This window comes from Martes martes (assembly GCF_963455335.1).
Source record: "Martes martes genome assembly, chromosome: 3".
NCBI lineage: Eukaryota > Metazoa > Chordata > Mammalia > Carnivora > Mustelidae > Martes > Martes martes.
This window is the reverse complement of record NC_137890.1, coordinates 33932821-33949917: the sequence shown is the minus strand read 5'-3', so window position 1 is coordinate 33949917 and position 17097 is coordinate 33932821. Positions and strand designations below refer to the sequence as shown.

Below are 17097 nucleotides of genomic sequence, written 5' to 3'. Positions count from 1 at the left end.
ATGCTGAAACCAATTCAAAATGAAAACATTTTGACATCTTTTGACAATGTCACAATTACTGCCAGGAACCCTTCCCCCAATTTAGCTAATTCTATGGTTTCCTGGTAATTAACATAATCTTCCCCGTACCTATGGTGCTCATTAGTGAACGTATAGAAATGCTTCTCCTGGTTATTAGTCACATCTCTGATTCGCTTATATACTGGAGCACTCCGATTTCGCACTTCCTGCAGAACTGTTTGTAGTACAATCACATTCCTGATGGCAGGGTCCTCAAGAACATCGATCTTAAAAAATAATAATAAAATAAAATAAAATAAGGAAAGAAAACTTAAGGTTTCCCATATTCACTGATAAACTGTCTCTGCCAAACATAAAACCCTGACCATTTTTTTTTTTTAAATCAAAACACCACGTATACATTAAACTAAGGCGCTATTATGCTACAGAAAACTCTTCAGGTCTATTAGATAACATTACATATAAACAGACTAATTACATAACTTCGTAGAATTAAGCCCACTAATAATGAAGTACGTTGGCCCACAAAGTTTTCATTCCTAGGCACTTACAAGCTGCCTGGGAGTCGCAGGCTGGAGGCCACAGAAGCCCAGGTCCCCGGCCTCCAGACACTTAAAATCTAAGGCAGAAGAGACACCAGGAGTTAGAAAATTAATCTAAAATTCTTATGACTCCAAAAACTAAAAAAAAAAAAAATTTTTTTTTTCCAAAGAAAATAAACTTGGCCTGGGAGACAGGAGGCAAGGGTCCCGAGATGGGATTTGCCTCTCCCTAAGAACGTCCAAGACTCTCCTCCTTGGGCCTCAGTTTTCCTATTCTGTCACACCCCCCTTCTCCTGGTAATGTCTAGACGATCACAGACAGCCCGCCCGTCGGCCGACGCACCTGGTGCAGAAGCACGTTGGTGTCCGGAAGCAAGTAGTGTGGCCGGGGGCACAGGCTGCTCGCCGGATCCAGGGGCTGCGGCTCGAGGACTGGCCCCTCATGCGCACCGTCGCACGCCGCGCACCCGGGCGCGCCGCAGCCGATGTCGTCCCGCAGGTAATGCTCGCGCACGATCTTCATCACGCCGCCCGCCCGCGTCTTTTTTAAGAAAGTCTTGGACTTGAGCATCTTGCTTGCGGCTCGGAATCCTGATCTCGACCGCGCTCTTCCGGTGAAAAGTGCCAAGTAGCAGCCCTGCGGTACAACTATACTTTAACCCGAAGTTCAGCCCTTCCCGCTCCAAGGTATTAATAAATACCTCTCGCGGGAAAACGTCGAGGCTGACGTTTGTTGGCTCTCTGAGGGCTCCGAGAATAGGCCGAAAACGATGAGGATGGGCGGAGCCCGGAGCTATTTCCAACAGGACCAGGGCGGGGCTCGCCTCTGGACTACAACTTCCAGCATGCACTACTCCCCGCGTTTGGGTGGATCCAGGCTGAGTTCCGGCGGCGAGGGGGCTTGCACGCAGCCTCTTCCTCCGTCCTCCTACGGGCGCGGAAGTGGTTGTCTTGGTTACGGGTCCTAACGGTCCCCAATCTGAAATTCCTTGTTGAGGAGCTGCAACCTGAGTTTCTGTTTGGGGGACACTTTCAGCTCCTTGAAGAGGCGGCGGTAGTGGCTGGTCCAGCCTTAGACGTGGAGTAGTTGAATCTTTCCAGGTAGCTCGCGCCTATCCCTTCCTTTCACACGCGGGGCAGGGAATCATCCTACATTGCCAAGTTTGGCTTTTCTTCTTCACTCCGCACATGTGGGCTGCCCCAGCCCCCGATCCTTTATAACCAAGATGTTGCCTCTCTCAGATTTCACCTTTCTTTACCCTTTTTCCATTTGGGAGGGATGCCGTTTGCCCTCCACACGCTTTTCTAGTCATTTAGTTTAGAAAAGCTGATGTCTGCAATACCGTATATAATTTATTATGTCATGTAGTATTGAAACGAGAATTGCTAAAATTCTTGTGAAAGGGTAAGAAGTTCGATTTAGAAGACTTGAGTTTATCTTTTCTACGTTCTTGTTTTCATTTTATCTGGAAGTCTATTAGAATGTTTTTGTCTCACTGTTTCCCTTTTTTAAAAATCTTAAGTGACGCCTCATTGCCTGCGGAATAAATTTCGAACACATTTTGACATTCACAGCTCTCGCGGTCTTGATTTTTAAGTTATGTGTGTGTTTGTGTATGGGGGATAGGGCGAGTCCTACACAAAATCACAAAGGCTTGGCTCTACCAAGACTATCATTATCTTCTGCTATTGTGTATTTTCGCCACTTCTGTACCAACATTACTTCTTGCATGCTTTTCTCTTGTTGCTGCTCTAAATCCTTCAAGATTCTAAGTAGACATAACTTTCTCCTGATGAACTCAGTAGTGATTTCCCTAATCTTGAACACGTGCTGCTTTTATTAGTAGCTTTCCTGGAGAGTACTGACTACAGCTTTTATCCTTAATCTCGAACATTTCTTTGTTTCCTACAAGATTCCTGTCCCCAGGAACTGGGCTTTTTATTCATCAAGAGCAAATTCATAGTAGGATTTAATGAGCTTGACTTAATATGTTTGATTTGAGCAGTAATTTACTAATCTGTCCTAGATGAGGGGTCCTCCAGATTGTCTAATAACTACTTACGCATTCATTAGTATCTCTTTAATATACTTAAGCTTTCCATAGAGAATGTTTGAATACATTTAATATTTTTAACCCCCAGAAAATTGGAATTGAATTGAAGAAGAAAACTGAGCCATAAAAAAAATATGTCTCGAAAAATTGCCAGGGCATCAAAAAAAGTGAACATCTCTAGCTCTCTGGAATCTGAAGATATTAGTTTAGAAACAACAGTTCCTACGGATGATATTTCATCATCAGAAGAGCGAGATGGTAAAATGAAAATCACCCAGCAACTAATCGAACGTAAGGAATTACTTCATAATATTCAGTTACTGAAAATAGAGCTATCCCAGAAAAATATGATGATAGACAACTTGAAAGTGGATTATCTTACGAAGGTAAGATTAAGTGTAATTTTTGTTACCTTTATGTGTTATTGTCTTCAAACTGAAGATAAATAAAATTTTATGTATGTAATCTGAACTCGAAATGATACATTTATCATTTCAAAAAGAAAATTGTATTTTCTTGCATAGTTAAAAAAAAACTTTTTGGAAGGAGAGGGAGAGTGAATTATATTTCTGTGTATTAAATAAAATGTCTTGAAAGGGGATGATTTGAAGTTGGGCAGAGATAAATTGCTTCTGTAGGCTCAATTTTTAAAATATAGCATGTGTGAGGTATATCTTTTTAGGTGTTTTTTTCTAGCCAAGATGTTTTCTGCTTCATTGGGAATTAATCTTGATGTGACTAGTTTGATAGGGAGAATCAAGATCATAATTATGTTATTGAGTTAGTGTAGGCCTCTGCCCTGGAGATTCAGTGTCTTTGGTATCTGCCAAATAGGAAGGAATGTCCTGGTCCTTGGTGTTTTGTTTTGTTTTGTTTTGTTTTTGTCTTGTGTGGTTATACTTAAGAGTATTTTATATAAGATCTGGTAAAGTCACTAACTCTGAGAAATTTATAGTGATTTCAGAAAGACAGGAGACAAGGGGTGCCTTGGTGGCCGAGTCAGTTGAGTGGGTTAAGTGTCTGCCTTAGGCTCAGGTCATGATCCCAGCATCCTTCCCTGCTTGGTGGGGAGACTGCCTCTTCCTCTCCCTCTGCCTGCCGCTCCTCCTGCTTGGGCACAACTCTGTCTGTCAAATAAAAAAATAAAATCTTAAAAAAAGAAAAAGAACAGGAGACACTTCTTAACTCTTACTACTTCTGTCTCTGAGAAATTTTTTCTTTCCAATAGTAAATTCTCCACTTTTGCTCTTGATCCCTCCTCTTCCAACCCCTGCCTTTTGTTGTTTCAGTTATACTTTCTCTCTTGTTAAGTCAATCTCCTATTTTAGCTTTTGCCAATCATAGCAATATACTTTAGTATTTTGCCACTAGAAAAAAAATCATTGACCATGTCTCTCTAGGTAAATGAAGTGTCCTAAGTCCTAAGTGTTCAAGGTCTTAATGAAGTAAAGAAATAATTTGGATAAAGTTATTAGAAATATTAATGGCTAACTTTTATTGAATGCTTATTCTGTGCTAGACACTGTTCCATGAGCTTTTCATTTGTTCTTGCATTAAACCTCACAACAACTCTGTGAGGTATAAGTGCTTTTAGTGGGATTTTCTCTACCTTTTAACATTGAATGAATCAATAGAAAAAGTAAGATTAGTTCCTGACATTTAGTAAGTACACAATATGAATTATCACTGCTGTTGTCTACTAAAATATTATTCTTATTTTTCATTCCCTTTATTCTCTGTGCCTTATATATGTGTTCATAGGACTACCTGACTTTGTTTTGGTATTTATCTCTCTCAGCAGACTGTGAGGTTCATGAGGGTTTCTTTGTGGTTACACGTCTTGTATCTCCAGCACTCAGGACAGTTCCTGGCACATTGTAAGTGCTCAACTACCTTAAATAAAGGACTGAACCATATTTTGCTCTTGATAAAACAGAATCACAAGTGGTTAATAGCATACCAAGGCCATTAAGATGGGAGTGATTGAGCCAGGTAGGATTCAGACTGAGAGATATAAAGCCCATACTCTACCCAAGTGAAATTGAAATGTTTGTGGAAGTTGCCCTAAGAATAGAAAGCGGTTTTTCTTACTGTGCCATATTCTCAAACTCTTAGAGTTGTATATACCATAACGTGAATGGTTTTTTTTTTAATTTTTTATTTAAATTCAGTTTAATTAACAAATATTGTATTATTAGTTTCAGAGGTAGAATTTAGTGATTCATCAGTTGCATACAATACCCAGTGCTCATTACTTCAGTTCCCTCCTTAATGCCCATCACCTACTTACTCCATCCCCTACCTACCTCCCCTTCAGCAACCCTTAGTTTGTTTCCTATAGTTAAAGAGTCTCTTATGGTTTGCCTCCCTCTCTGTTTTTGTCTTATTTTCTTTTTCTCTCCCTTCCCTTATGATCCTCAGTTTTGTTTCTTAAATTCCACATGAGTGAAATCATATGATAATTTTCTTCTCTGGTTGACTTGTTTCGCTTAGTATAATGCCCTGTAGTTCTATCCATGTCATTGCAAATGGCAAGATTTCATTTTTTGATGGCCAAGTAATATTCCATTGTATATATGTGCTACATCTGACATTATTAAAAATAAATTTCCCTCACTAGACTATAGATAATAAAAGTCACAGGAAAAGTAAATTTCTGCGGACTATAAACCTATTCTTGTGGTTAACATTTAAATGGCCTGATTTAAGTTAATGAGCTTCCTATCATGGGAAGCATTAAAGTCATCCTGATTGGTCAAGTGTCATGGTTTAGGTATTTTTGCTGTGGAAAGAGGATGAACCAACTGTGCAGTGTTCTGGACATGAAGTTCAGCTACTAGGACCAGAGGCTTAGAAGGTGGTTGCTGCTTGTGTAATACAGGAGAAGGATTTTGTTTCTCTGGTTTAATGGGAATCTGAAAGTAGGTAATTTAGATTTGGGGTGGTTACTCCTTGATATTGTTAGAAACCCAGGCTCCTTTTAACCTTCTGCACACAGCTGTTTTAAGCATGTGCTTTTCACCTCAAAGTCACAGATGGCTGATCTCCCTCCAGTATTGTATCCATGTTACAGGCAAAGATAAGGAGAACGGTAATGGGAAAATGGAGCACATGCCAAAGGACTCATTCTCTTTTATTTTTTTTTTAAGATTTTATTTATTTATTTATTTGTTATTTATTTATGTATTTTAAGATACTATTTGTTTATTTATTTGAAGGAGAGAGTAAGCCTGCGCTACCAGGGGGAGGGCCAGAGGGGCAAGGAGAGCAAAATGGAGAGAATCTGAAGCAGACTACCGGCTAAACACACAGCTCCACGCGGCGTTAGGTCTCACTATCACAAGATCCAGCCCTGAGCCAAAACCAAGAGTCAGGCACTTAACCAAATGAGCCACCCAGAAGCCCCACGACTCAATTCCCTTTTAAAAAGCTTTCCCAGAAGCTCAAGCCAGTGACCTCAATAAACTAGAACTATATAGCATGAGCACTCTAGCTGCAAGGAGTGGGAAGGGAATCTGAGAAATGTATATATTTAACTAGATACATTATTGTCACTAATAAAAATCAGAGTTACATTAGAAAGAAGAGAAGAGTTGGTATTGGCAGACAAGTAGCAGGTTTTTTTCCTATTCATCACAGTCTTTTTAAGTTAGGAAGTCTGTGAACCTATGAAATTTAAGGTCTTTTCCACAACAGTATGGTGGTAATACAATTTTTACATTTGTTAGAGTTTATTACTAATGTTAGAGTTTTTTACTATGAATATCTTTATCCATGTTGATTTGATTTCTCTTATCTAAAAATAAGAACACATTTCTCCAAGGGAACTCAAAAGCATTGAGTCCCACTTCCCTCTTGCTCACTGAGAGAATTTAACAGGTTAACAGCTTAGGCCAAGCATCCTGATTCTAGAGAATTGTTAGCTTTCCATTTTTACCCCTGCCCATCGATGCCTAAATCTCCTTCCTTGCTTTACTTCTTCATTCCTTTCCTCTTCAGTCTCCATGCCTGTCAATTTTTAAATGCCAGAAAGTCTTTTTATCTTTCACTTGAGATCTATTGGTTCCTTATTACTTGGGAAGTAAATGGAGGGGTGCATCTTCCCAGCTTGATTATCTCTGAGTTAAGGAGCCTAAGTTAGAAGCCAGTTAAAATTGTGAAAGTTGTAACCCTGGAAAGAGTAGAAGTTTCTGTCCTTTTGATGACAGCATTCTTGAGATGCAAAATAATAATTATGAGGAATGTGGTTGTCTTTTGTTGATTTAAGACATTTATTGAGGCATGTTGCTGGGAATATATAACTGGATATGGCAGGGTCCCTTTTTTATGTAGATGAAATTCAAGTGAGACTTATGATCCCAAAACAAATGGGAGATCTTCAAGGTCATGTGACACAGCGTCACTTAGCAATGGGAGTTTTCTACTTTAGATAAGGAGTCAGCAAATTTTTTCTGTAAAGACCCAGACAGTAAAGATTTTATGCTTTGCAGGCCATATGTGGTCTATAACATATTCTTTGTTGTTTTTTTTAACCCTTTACAAACACAAAATCTATTTGCTTATGGTCTGTACAGAAACAGGATGTAGGCTTGATTTGGCCCATTGCCGTTGTTTATTATCCCTTGCTCTAGACTGTGTAATCAGAGAAGCCACTGGCAGATTTTAGGCAATTAGAGTTACATGTCCTGATATTTATATTCAAAATGGCACTGAAGTAATAGACCAAGGATAGATAAGGTAGAAGTAGAAGACAGTTAATTAGGTTATTGCCTTATGTAAGACTTAAGTTTTTGGCTTCGTCTACTGGAGCTATTTATTGAGAAATGGAAGACTGGGAGAAGACTGATCTGGGAGGTAAGATGTAAGTTCTGTTTTGAACATGTCAAATTTTAGATTCCTATTAGACTCCTAAATGGAATTGTCAGAGTTTAGGGGTGAGTCTATGACTCTGTGTGTGTGATTGAGTGTGTCTGTGTGGTGTGGTACATATAGGTGGCATTCAAAGCTATAGGATTAGATGACATTAACTAGTGAGAGCAGAGGGCCCCAAACCACATGCAGTGGAGTCCAACATTTATAAATAGTGTAGAGGAAGAGCCTGAGAAGCCTACAAGTGGCCAGTGGGTTAGGAGGAAAACCAAAGAGAAATAACATGGAATCCAGAATAGGATAGAGTCGTCTACTGTGTCAAATCATGCTGTCAAGTTAGATAAATATGCTGAAATTGCAAGTGGACTGAGTATTAAAAGAGGTGATTCAGAATACTTTTACTGGAATATTACGGGAAAAAATATTAAAGTTTTGCTCTGATGGTGAGCAGAGAAATGGTACATTAGCAAAGGGAGTGGTGTGATCAAGGGAGTATTGTTTGTTGTTCTTTTCAGTGGCTGATAGTAGTAGTTTGCTTAATGATAGGAATGATCCAGTAGAGATGGGGAATTTGTTGATGCAAGAGGAATCCACTTGAATGTATTAAAGATTGGCTGTTAAATTAATCAATTTTAAAAGATGAGTAAGAATTACCTGGGTTGAAAGGAAAAGAAAAGAACTTTTTAATTAGACTAAGAACAAAACCCAAGTCCGTGGAGGCTTAAGAGAGACCACAGCATATTTGAAGAATGACAAGCACTTATTTTTCCTGGAACAGAGTATCCTTTTAAGCTAGCAACCAGAGAAGGAAGGAGCTCGCAAGGGCCAGATCAAGAAGTACTGGTACATTATGCCATGAAGTTTCAAATTTATTTTGAAATCAGTGAAGATCCTCTGAAGGATTTAAAACTGGGGAAATAAATTTTTGATAACATTTTTTAAAAAGGAAATTAAGGAAGATAAATTTGGAGGTTGACAAAACTGCACACAAGGAAACAGCTCTGCTGAGAGATGGTAGGGGTCTAACGGAAGACTTGTCAGTGGATCGCAAAGAAGATGGAGCCATTTTGACAGCTATTTATGAAGTGGACTTGACAACGACAACCACCACAAAATGGTGTCTGATCAGAATAAGCTCTGAGGGAGAAGTAGACATCAACCATGATTTAGGTATTTTTTGCGTCAGGGACTAGGGAGGTGCAAAGAACATATGATTAGGTGAGGCTGAGGGCTAGTGTTTCTTGGACATTTGTGACATCACTCATGGAGTAGTCATTTGGAGATGTACGGATCAAGAGGACAAACGCAGGGTCTAACAAGGAAATAATTACCTGGGCGAGGCACCAAAATAAAATCCCAGTTGTTAGTGGGCTTCTCAGTGAGTGGGTTAAGGGGGAAAAGCAGTCTTAATGACAGACTGGCGAAAAACCCTTGTATGTGGCAGCAGTTTAAACCATTTGTATGAACAGACTGTAATTTGTTAATACAACCATTGCAGAGGAACCTATATCCATTTTTAGCCTGTTGCTTTTAAGCGCTTTCTTTTTTTTATTTAACATTTAGTATTTTTCAGACATTTTGTAGTGATAAATTTGAAAGTTGACCATATAATTTACCTCTTTCTCTTTATTAAGATTGAAGAATTGGAAGAGAAACTTAATGATGCACTTCACCAGAAGCAGCTACTAACATTGAGATTAGACAATCAATTGACTTTTCAACAAAAGGATGCCAGGTAAGAAAGTTTTTTAAAAACAGCAATACCTATTTAGCCATTAAAAGTAATTTCGTTACCTGTTTATGCATACAGTTGTAAGCTAAAATAGAGCAATTTTAAGTCAGCGATGGTAGTAATTTTTATATCCAAACCAACAAAAAAGGTTACTTGATACAATATACAAAATATAAAAAGTCGGGGCACCTGGGTGGCTTAGTGGGTTAAAGCCTCTGCCTTCGGCTCAGGTCATGATCCCAGGGTCCTTGGATCAAGCCCCATGTTGGGCTCTTGCTCAGTGGGGAGCCTGCTTTCCCTTCTCTCTGCCTGCCTCTCTGCCTACTTGTGATCTCTCTCTCTCAAATAAATAAATAAAATCTTTAATATATATATATACACACACTCACATATATATATATATAAAGTCAAAATTCAACATTCAGTCAGCAAACATTGCTGATGTAAGTGATCCATAAATGACAATGGAAATTCCCTAAACTCACCACCACTTAACCTGTTATCTGGATTAACCTTTCTTCATTTCCTTTGTAAAGCACACTAATTCTCATGGCCCATTTAACTCTGCATGTTTAAATTATCTTCTGTTTTTCCTGCATTCTTTCTCTCAGCTCAGTTGATTATTTACAGAGACTCTGTTTTGTTTACTGTCAAATGTGCCTATGACAGTCTTCCTTACTGAACTATGTAAACAATGAAATATGAGTGGAAAAAAAAGATTTGCTCCTTCTATGAAAACTATAAGGAATTCTTTGAAACAATGTAATAAAAGTGAGTGACTAAAAAAAAAACAAACATCAAATTAAGTTAAAGCAAGACAGATTTGAAAGTTGGGAACAAAAAAACAAACAAATCCATAGAAAAGCATCCTCTCAGATTTCTTCCCAAGTGTCTTTTAAGGTAAAGAAATTGAACTTGGCAGTCATGAACAATGATTTACACAAAAACAAAGCATACCTTTGTATTTAAAAAGTCTGAACCCTGTGTAGAAAATCTGACAAGTGACTGCTTTCTGTGTGCTAATTAGAAGTAAATGTGTGAAGTGCTTATCTTTTCTCTTTGTAAGATTTCACTATTTAACTGATACTTAAAAAAATTATCTAACCAGTTACCAGGAACTATAACATTAGACCGGTGGTTCTGAAACTTTGATATGTATCAGAACCACGTGGAGGTCTTGTTAAAAAGGATTGTTGGGTCCCACCCTCTGATATTCTGATCTGATATTCTGATCCCTAAGAATCTGTATTTCTACCAGTTCTCAGGTGATGCTGATGCCACTGGTCTGGGGACAATACTTTGGGAATCAGTGCATTCAGTGGTAGGGCTTCTACTGTAATTCTTAAGGCAGTTTTCAGATTAAATGATGCTGAGAAGGCAGTTGAGATGATATTGCAATAATACCCTTGATATCAATGTTAGTAAAAAGTGGTTGTTGGATTTTTGATATAATTTGAAGGTTGCACTGATGTGTTACATGTGGGGTTCAAGAGGAAAAAAGGAGGGGCACCTGGGTGGCTCAGTGGGTTAAAGCCTCTGCCTTCAGCTCAGGTCATGATCTCAGGGTCCTGGGATCAAGCCCCACATCAGGCTCTCTGCTCAGCGGGGAGCCTGCTTCCCCCCTCTCTCTCTGCCTGCTTCTCTGCCTATTTGTGATCTCTCTTTCTGTCAAATAAATAAATAAAATCTTAAAAAAGAGAGAGAGAGAGAGAAAGGAATCAAGGATTGTGGCAACATATTTGGTTCAAATAAATGAAAGGGTGGAATTGCTGTCAACTAAGATAGGGAAATCACAGGGGAAGAGGTTTGTGAGTGAAGAGCGAGAGTTTGGTTTCGGACACGTTCAGTTCAAGTTGTCATATTAAAAATCTGCGTGTAGGTGTTGGAAGAGTTTGGTCTAGAGATACAAATCTAGGAGTCATTAGGATACAGAGAGTATATATTTAAGTCATACGACTGGTTGACTTGGCCAAGGTAGTAAATACAGAGAGAGAAGAGGGCCAAGTACTGATATTAAGACAAATCAGAAAAGGAGACTGAGAAAACATCACTGGAAAAATGGGAGAAAAATGACAAGAGTATAGTGACTTGGAAGTCAGGTGAAGAAAGTGTGTAAAGGGAGAGATCAGTTGTGTTAAGTAATCATTAGGTCATGGATGAAAAGAACTGAGAATTGATCATTAGCAATCTGGATGTCATTGGCCACCTTGAGATTTCAGTAGAAGGATAAAAACCTAATTGGCATGGGTTTAAGAGGAAGGGCATCAGATGGTGAGTCTAGACAACTTTTGAGAAGTTTTGCTGCGTGGAGGAGCAAACAGAGGGGGGGCAGTGAAATGGGGTCACTGTTCATGTTTGTTTTTTTTTAAGGTAGGAGAAGTAACAACATGTTCGTATGTTGATGGATGTGATACAGTAGGAAGGGGAGAGAATCAATTGTCCCTTCCGGCTCAAAATCTTCAAATAGGCAACTAAAGATAGCAATGTCTGCTACATGTACTCATTAAGAGTGATTATGTACAGATTACACCTTTCATCATCTCATTGGTTGAATGAATACTTTACAGTGGTTCAGTGTTGCCGTCTTCAAGCAGTATACCTTAAAGTACCTGGATAGAAAGAAATGAAAGTTATTTTGATGAGTAGGGTCCAAAATAGATGTATAAAATTTAAATCTTAAGAGGGGAAATGTATGATTTTATAATTTGAATTTTGAAAATTACTCTTTAAGAATATCAATTTTCTATTTAACAATTTATGTGGCTGCACATTTAGTAATGAGTATAGAATCATTTTGTGTTTAACTGCATAAATAAATAAGCATTTACCTGGAGCCAAAAACACTAGAGAGTTGCTTATTTCATGTTTTTATGTTAATATAAAAGGTAACTTTGAGAAAATTAAATCTTAAAGATGTTTTTAAGCTTGCCATAAATTCTTTCCTAATGTAGAAAATATCAAGAACTAATGAAACAAGAAATGGAAACTATTTTATTGAGACAGAAGCAACTAGAAGAGACAAATACTCAGCTAAGAGAGAAGGCGGGAGATATTCGCCGAAACTTGCGTGACCTTGAATTGACAGAAGAGCAATATATGAAACTAAAAGATTTTCCTGAAGACCAGCTTTCTATTCCTGAATATGTATCTGTAAGTGTGTTGCATCATTTAAAAAAAAAAACAACTTCATGTATTTTCAAATTAGATTTGTTAATTATGTAATAGCCATAATCTTCAAAGTACCCAGTTAATAAATTATTTTGTTATTTTCTGGCCCTGATCTGGAACTGGTGAATGGTGTTCAGATCACCAAATTTTAAAGGGTCTCGACCTTTGATCTCCAAAGTCAAGCAATAAATAGGGCTATGAAGTTAATGGCTACATAGTCCATAGAAATGAATCATTTTATCATAAACTGGTAGTTTACAGTGTTTTTAAAATTAAATTATAGAGATAACAGATTAGTGGTTGCCGGGGGGTGGGGATAGTAGAGGAGAGAGGAGTTGGTGTGATGGTAAAGGAGTTGAATGAAGGAGATCTTTGTGGTCTACTTCAGGATCTGTCACGCGTTGGTTATACAGCTACACATAGGATTCATCTATGGCCTTAGTCTCAAATTTTTTGATGTCAGCATCCCTTTACGTTCACAAAATTATTGAGGACCCCAAGGAGCTTCTGTTTATATGGGCTATATCTATTAGTATTTACCGTATTAGAAATAAACACTGAGGGGCGCCTCGGTGGCTCAGTGGGTTAAAGCCTCTGCCTTCGGCTCAGGTCATGATCCCCAGGGTCCTGGGATCGAGACCCACATTGGGCTCTTTGCTCAGCAAGGAGCCTACTTCCCCCTCTCTCTCTCTGCTTGCCTCTCTGTCTACTTGTGATCTCTGTCAAATAAATAAATTAAAAATCTTAAAAAAAAAAAAAAAGAAATTAACACTGAGACATTTTTAAAACACAAGAATACATAAGCACTCATTCCATTAGCCTTAAAGGCAATGATCTCATCACACATCAGATAGCCACTGGCAAACACCACTGAACAGGCGTAAGAAGGAGAGCAAGACAGGCAAAAAAAGAATCTTAGTATTATTAGGAAAATAGTTTTAATCTTATGAATTCCCTCAGAAGGTCTCACATGAAAACTGATTTGTGATATATAGGTGTCATTTCACCTTTAGAGGCTTGAACTTTTTCATATGTAAAAGGATTGATAATAATAATAGTACCTCAAATAGCTCAAATATATTTTTTCTGTCTGAAGTGCATTGTTCAAGACAAATCAGATGCCTCACGTGCTGTCGTTGTGACTTTATCCATAGTAGGTACCAAGTAGCCCACAAATTACAGTTATACAGTTCTCTGGTTTGTTAATGTTCTTTGTTATCTTTTGTTTTTACAGATGGTATTATCCTAACTAGTCAGTCATACACAAATTCGTTGTATTGAGGACTACCTCTTACCAAATGTGGTACTCTTGCTGTTCAGCAATGTATTAAGGAATCGCAGACTGCATACCTATATAATAAATAGGCATAATTACCTTCTCCTAATTTGTTCACGGCTTCTTAATTTTATAGGAATTTGTCAGATGGAACACTTTACTCGATTAGGGCAGACAGATTCCTCTGAGAGAATTATGAGTAAGAAGAGAGGTGTGAACTGAATGGAAGTAGTGATATGAATGATCCCTCCTGATTATCCCTTACACAGCAATGGTAGCCGCAGGGCTTCACCAGGAGCCTAGGATGTAGGCTTATCATGTGTTTCAGCAAGAGAGATAGAGCAGGGTACAAACCAGGCAAAAATTCTGGCCTTTGTGAGCTTACATTCAAGTGGAGCAAGACAGACAATAAATTAAAAATAAATGCAGAATGTCATAAATCCTATGGAGAAAAGAGCAGGAGTGAAACTAGGAACTGCCTTCAGGTAAGGGTGCTATTTTTAATCAGATTAGAGGAATTAGGCCTTTACTGATAGGGTGACATTTGATCAGAGACCTAAAGGGAGTGAAAACATGAGCCATTCATTTGTATGGGGGAAGAATTCTTCTGTCAGAGGAAATAGGAGCAAAACTCAAGCACTTAATGTGTTCAGGAAGTAACAAGCAGCTACGATGGAATGGGCAGTTGTGGAAGATGGGAAGTAAGTAGTAAATTGAGTATAGATGGGAAGAAAGAGACTGTGTCAGGGGTGAAGTATAGATAATCTGGGCTTTGAGGAAACTTAATTGAACATTAAGCCTTAATAAAGTATTAGTAGTCAGGGTCAGTTAATTACAAACCAAACTTGATTATACAGGCATATAATGTAAAACTTAATGCTTTCCTTTTGTTTCCTTAGTATTTTTATTACTCATAATTGAGGGTACTATAAATTAGTAGACTTTAATTACAACTTGGGATTCTAAAACTGCTTATTAATTTGATTTTTGTTTTTAAAGATTCGGTTCTATGAACTAGTGAATCCATTAAGAAAGGAAATCTCCGAACTGCAAGTGAAAAAGCATGAACTATCAGAAGAATTAAGTGAGAACAAAGGCCATTTGAAACAACTGACAGAGGTTTGTATGATTTTGATCACTGGTGGGAAGAAGCTCCATGTTTTATTCCAGGGAGTTCCTCAAGATTTGTGAGCAGGAATATAAAAGTCAGTGATAACAAAATGGGACTGGGGGATGCTGACTACACTATTATTCAGGCAGTGTGAAGGTTAAATTGGAAATAGTCATCTTATAGATTGACAGGGTAGGTCTGTGATATTGACCTCTAACCCATGGTTGAGCATTTTGTTGTAACTCCTTCATTCTTGGTTCTTCATTACACATTAGCCTTGTTTGTGATATGAACAGGGAGCTACTCTCCATTTAGTATTTTGCCTCTTCATTAAGTACGTTAGTTTTCCTAATGTTTGTTTGAGCATCAGTACTGATGTAAGCAAGCATCAGCCTCAGTGATGTGCATGGTGCCGTGCCATGTGCTGGCAGCAGTGAACTCAAAAGAGGGAGTGTCTGCCCTTCTCGAGTTCATACTCCCATAGATTAGGCTTAGAACCTTAGATGATGTCTTGACACTCATTTTTCTGTGTGACATTGAATAAGTCATTTAATGTTTCCTGCTCTGTCAAATGGAGGAACTAATTCTGCTTGTCTGTTCATTTTACTGAATTGCTCATGTTTCTGTTTCAAAGTAAAAATGTCATTTGTAGCAAAGTTGCATGTAAATACTGTTATGTCATATTTCAAGGGCAGCTTTTACCAAAGATCTAATTTCCAGAAATAAATAATTATAATTTAATTTACATTTCGATGCCCTAATTTGCTACTCTGTTAGTGCTGGACAAAATCTATTTAGGTCATTAATGTAGAGCCAATATTAAAAGCAAATGAAGGCTCATCTTCCTTCCTCTCCTCATAGGAGTGATGAAATCAGCAGGAGTGATGCCAAAGAGGCAGATGTGCCGATACAAACCCTTCTACAAGGTTCTGTTTTGGGTTTTTATTTCTTCTGCTAACCTGCCACATTGTGCAGGTAAAGTGTTTTGCATATTTTAGAAAGATAACTTTTAATTTTTATAAAATTTGCAAAAAAAGTAAAGGACAAACTTAGAAGGCCTCAGTGTGACTAGTAGCTAATTTTATAGCCTTGGCCAAATCATTTAATCTCTATTTCTGCAAGGTGCCCAGGACGGTAGTAGTCGTGGTGACACATTCATTGGGATTATTGAGGACAAGTCAATTAAATGAGTTTTCAGACTTGGTTCTGTAGCATCTCATGGTACCTTAGCTTCCCTCAAGGATTTCTTGTTTTTTAGGAGGAGGGCTGGAAAAGTTTCCTAACCTTGTTTATACTAAACTACCTCTTTTTTAATGACTTTAATAATTGGGAATTCTAAGACTGGTTTCTCTTGAACAGAGGATTCCTGGGGCCAAAGAGAAAAAAACTTTTGTAACTCTAGAATTATCATTAGTATGTGATATAGTTTTACTGTGCAGTAGAGCAAATCTCTCAACTCTGAAGGGTCAGTAATGGCATTGTATCCCAGGTTTTTGTTTGTTTCAGCCTTGCTCATAACATTTTTAGTATTTTATTGATAAGGAGACATAGATAGTTAACACTCGTTTGACTCATTGGGTTCCTGAGTGTTTTTAGTGAGCTAATAACTCTTTTTTTTTTTTTTGAACTAATAACTCTTGAACAAAGAAGCAGCTTTGTTTGTAAACCTGTATTAGGATTCTTCAGAGAAACAGAACCAATAGGATATCTGCAGAGAGAGGGAGATCTGTTTTAAGGAATTGGCTCACATGGTTGTGGAGGCTTGATGAGTCCAAAATCTGATGGGATAGGCTGGCAGGCTGGAGATTCAGGGGAGAGTTGTAGTTGAAGTACAAAGACAGTCTGCTGACAGAATTCTTCTTGCTCGGAGGAGGTCAGTCTTTGGTCTAGTATGGCTTTCAGCTGATTAGATGTGACCCTCACATTATGGAGGGTAATTGGCTTTACTCAAAGTCTATTGATTTAAATGTTATTTGTTTTTTCCTTTGTTTCAAGTTTTTATTTCTAGTTAACATAACAGTGCAATATTGGTTTCAGGAGTAGAATTTAGTGATTCATTACCTTACGTGTAAGACTTATACCCTGTGCTCATCACAGGTGCTCTCCTTAATGCCCATTCCCCACCCATCACCCCTCCAGTTTATTTTCTATCATTAATAATTTTCTGTCTCTTAAGGTTTGCCTCCCCCCCCCGGATTTTTTTAATTTAGTGTTAATTAGTGTTAATTAACTGAATTAACTGGCTGGCTCAGTTGGTTAAGCATCTGTCTTCTGCTCAGATCATGATCCCAGGGTCCTGGGATTGAGTCCCACAATGGGCTCCC

At 38.2% G+C, this 17097-nt stretch overlaps 2 protein-coding genes across 3 annotated transcripts in view; one reads left to right on the top strand and one right to left on the bottom strand.

Annotated features, from left to right (window-relative positions):
* The window catches only part of DIS3 (DIS3 homolog, exosome endoribonuclease and 3'-5' exoribonuclease), a gene marked incomplete at its 5' end in the record, with an annotated part of 28602 nt that extends 27261 nt beyond the window's left edge, over nt 1-1341 (bottom strand). Inside the window, 2 exons of one of the 2 annotated variants that reach the window (XM_080798056.1) lie at nt 130-287; nt 907-1341. In XM_080798056.1, the coding sequence (XP_080654182.1) occupies nt 130-287; nt 907-1134 (386 nt within the window). Of the gene's footprint in view, nt 1-129; nt 288-572; nt 641-906 lie in introns of both variants that reach the window. The other variant, XM_080798057.1, reaches the window with a different exon arrangement.
* PIBF1 (progesterone immunomodulatory binding factor 1) overlaps nt 930-17097 on the top strand; it is a 195280-nt gene continuing 179112 nt past the window's right edge. Inside the window, exons 1-5 of the mRNA XM_080798058.1 lie at nt 930-1664; nt 2706-3003; nt 9121-9221; nt 12170-12368; nt 14662-14781. Of these exons, the coding sequence (XP_080654184.1) occupies nt 2752-3003; nt 9121-9221; nt 12170-12368; nt 14662-14781 (672 nt within the window). The 5' untranslated portion in view covers nt 930-1664; nt 2706-2751. The remainder of the gene's footprint in view (nt 1665-2705; nt 3004-9120; nt 9222-12169; nt 12369-14661; nt 14782-17097) is intronic.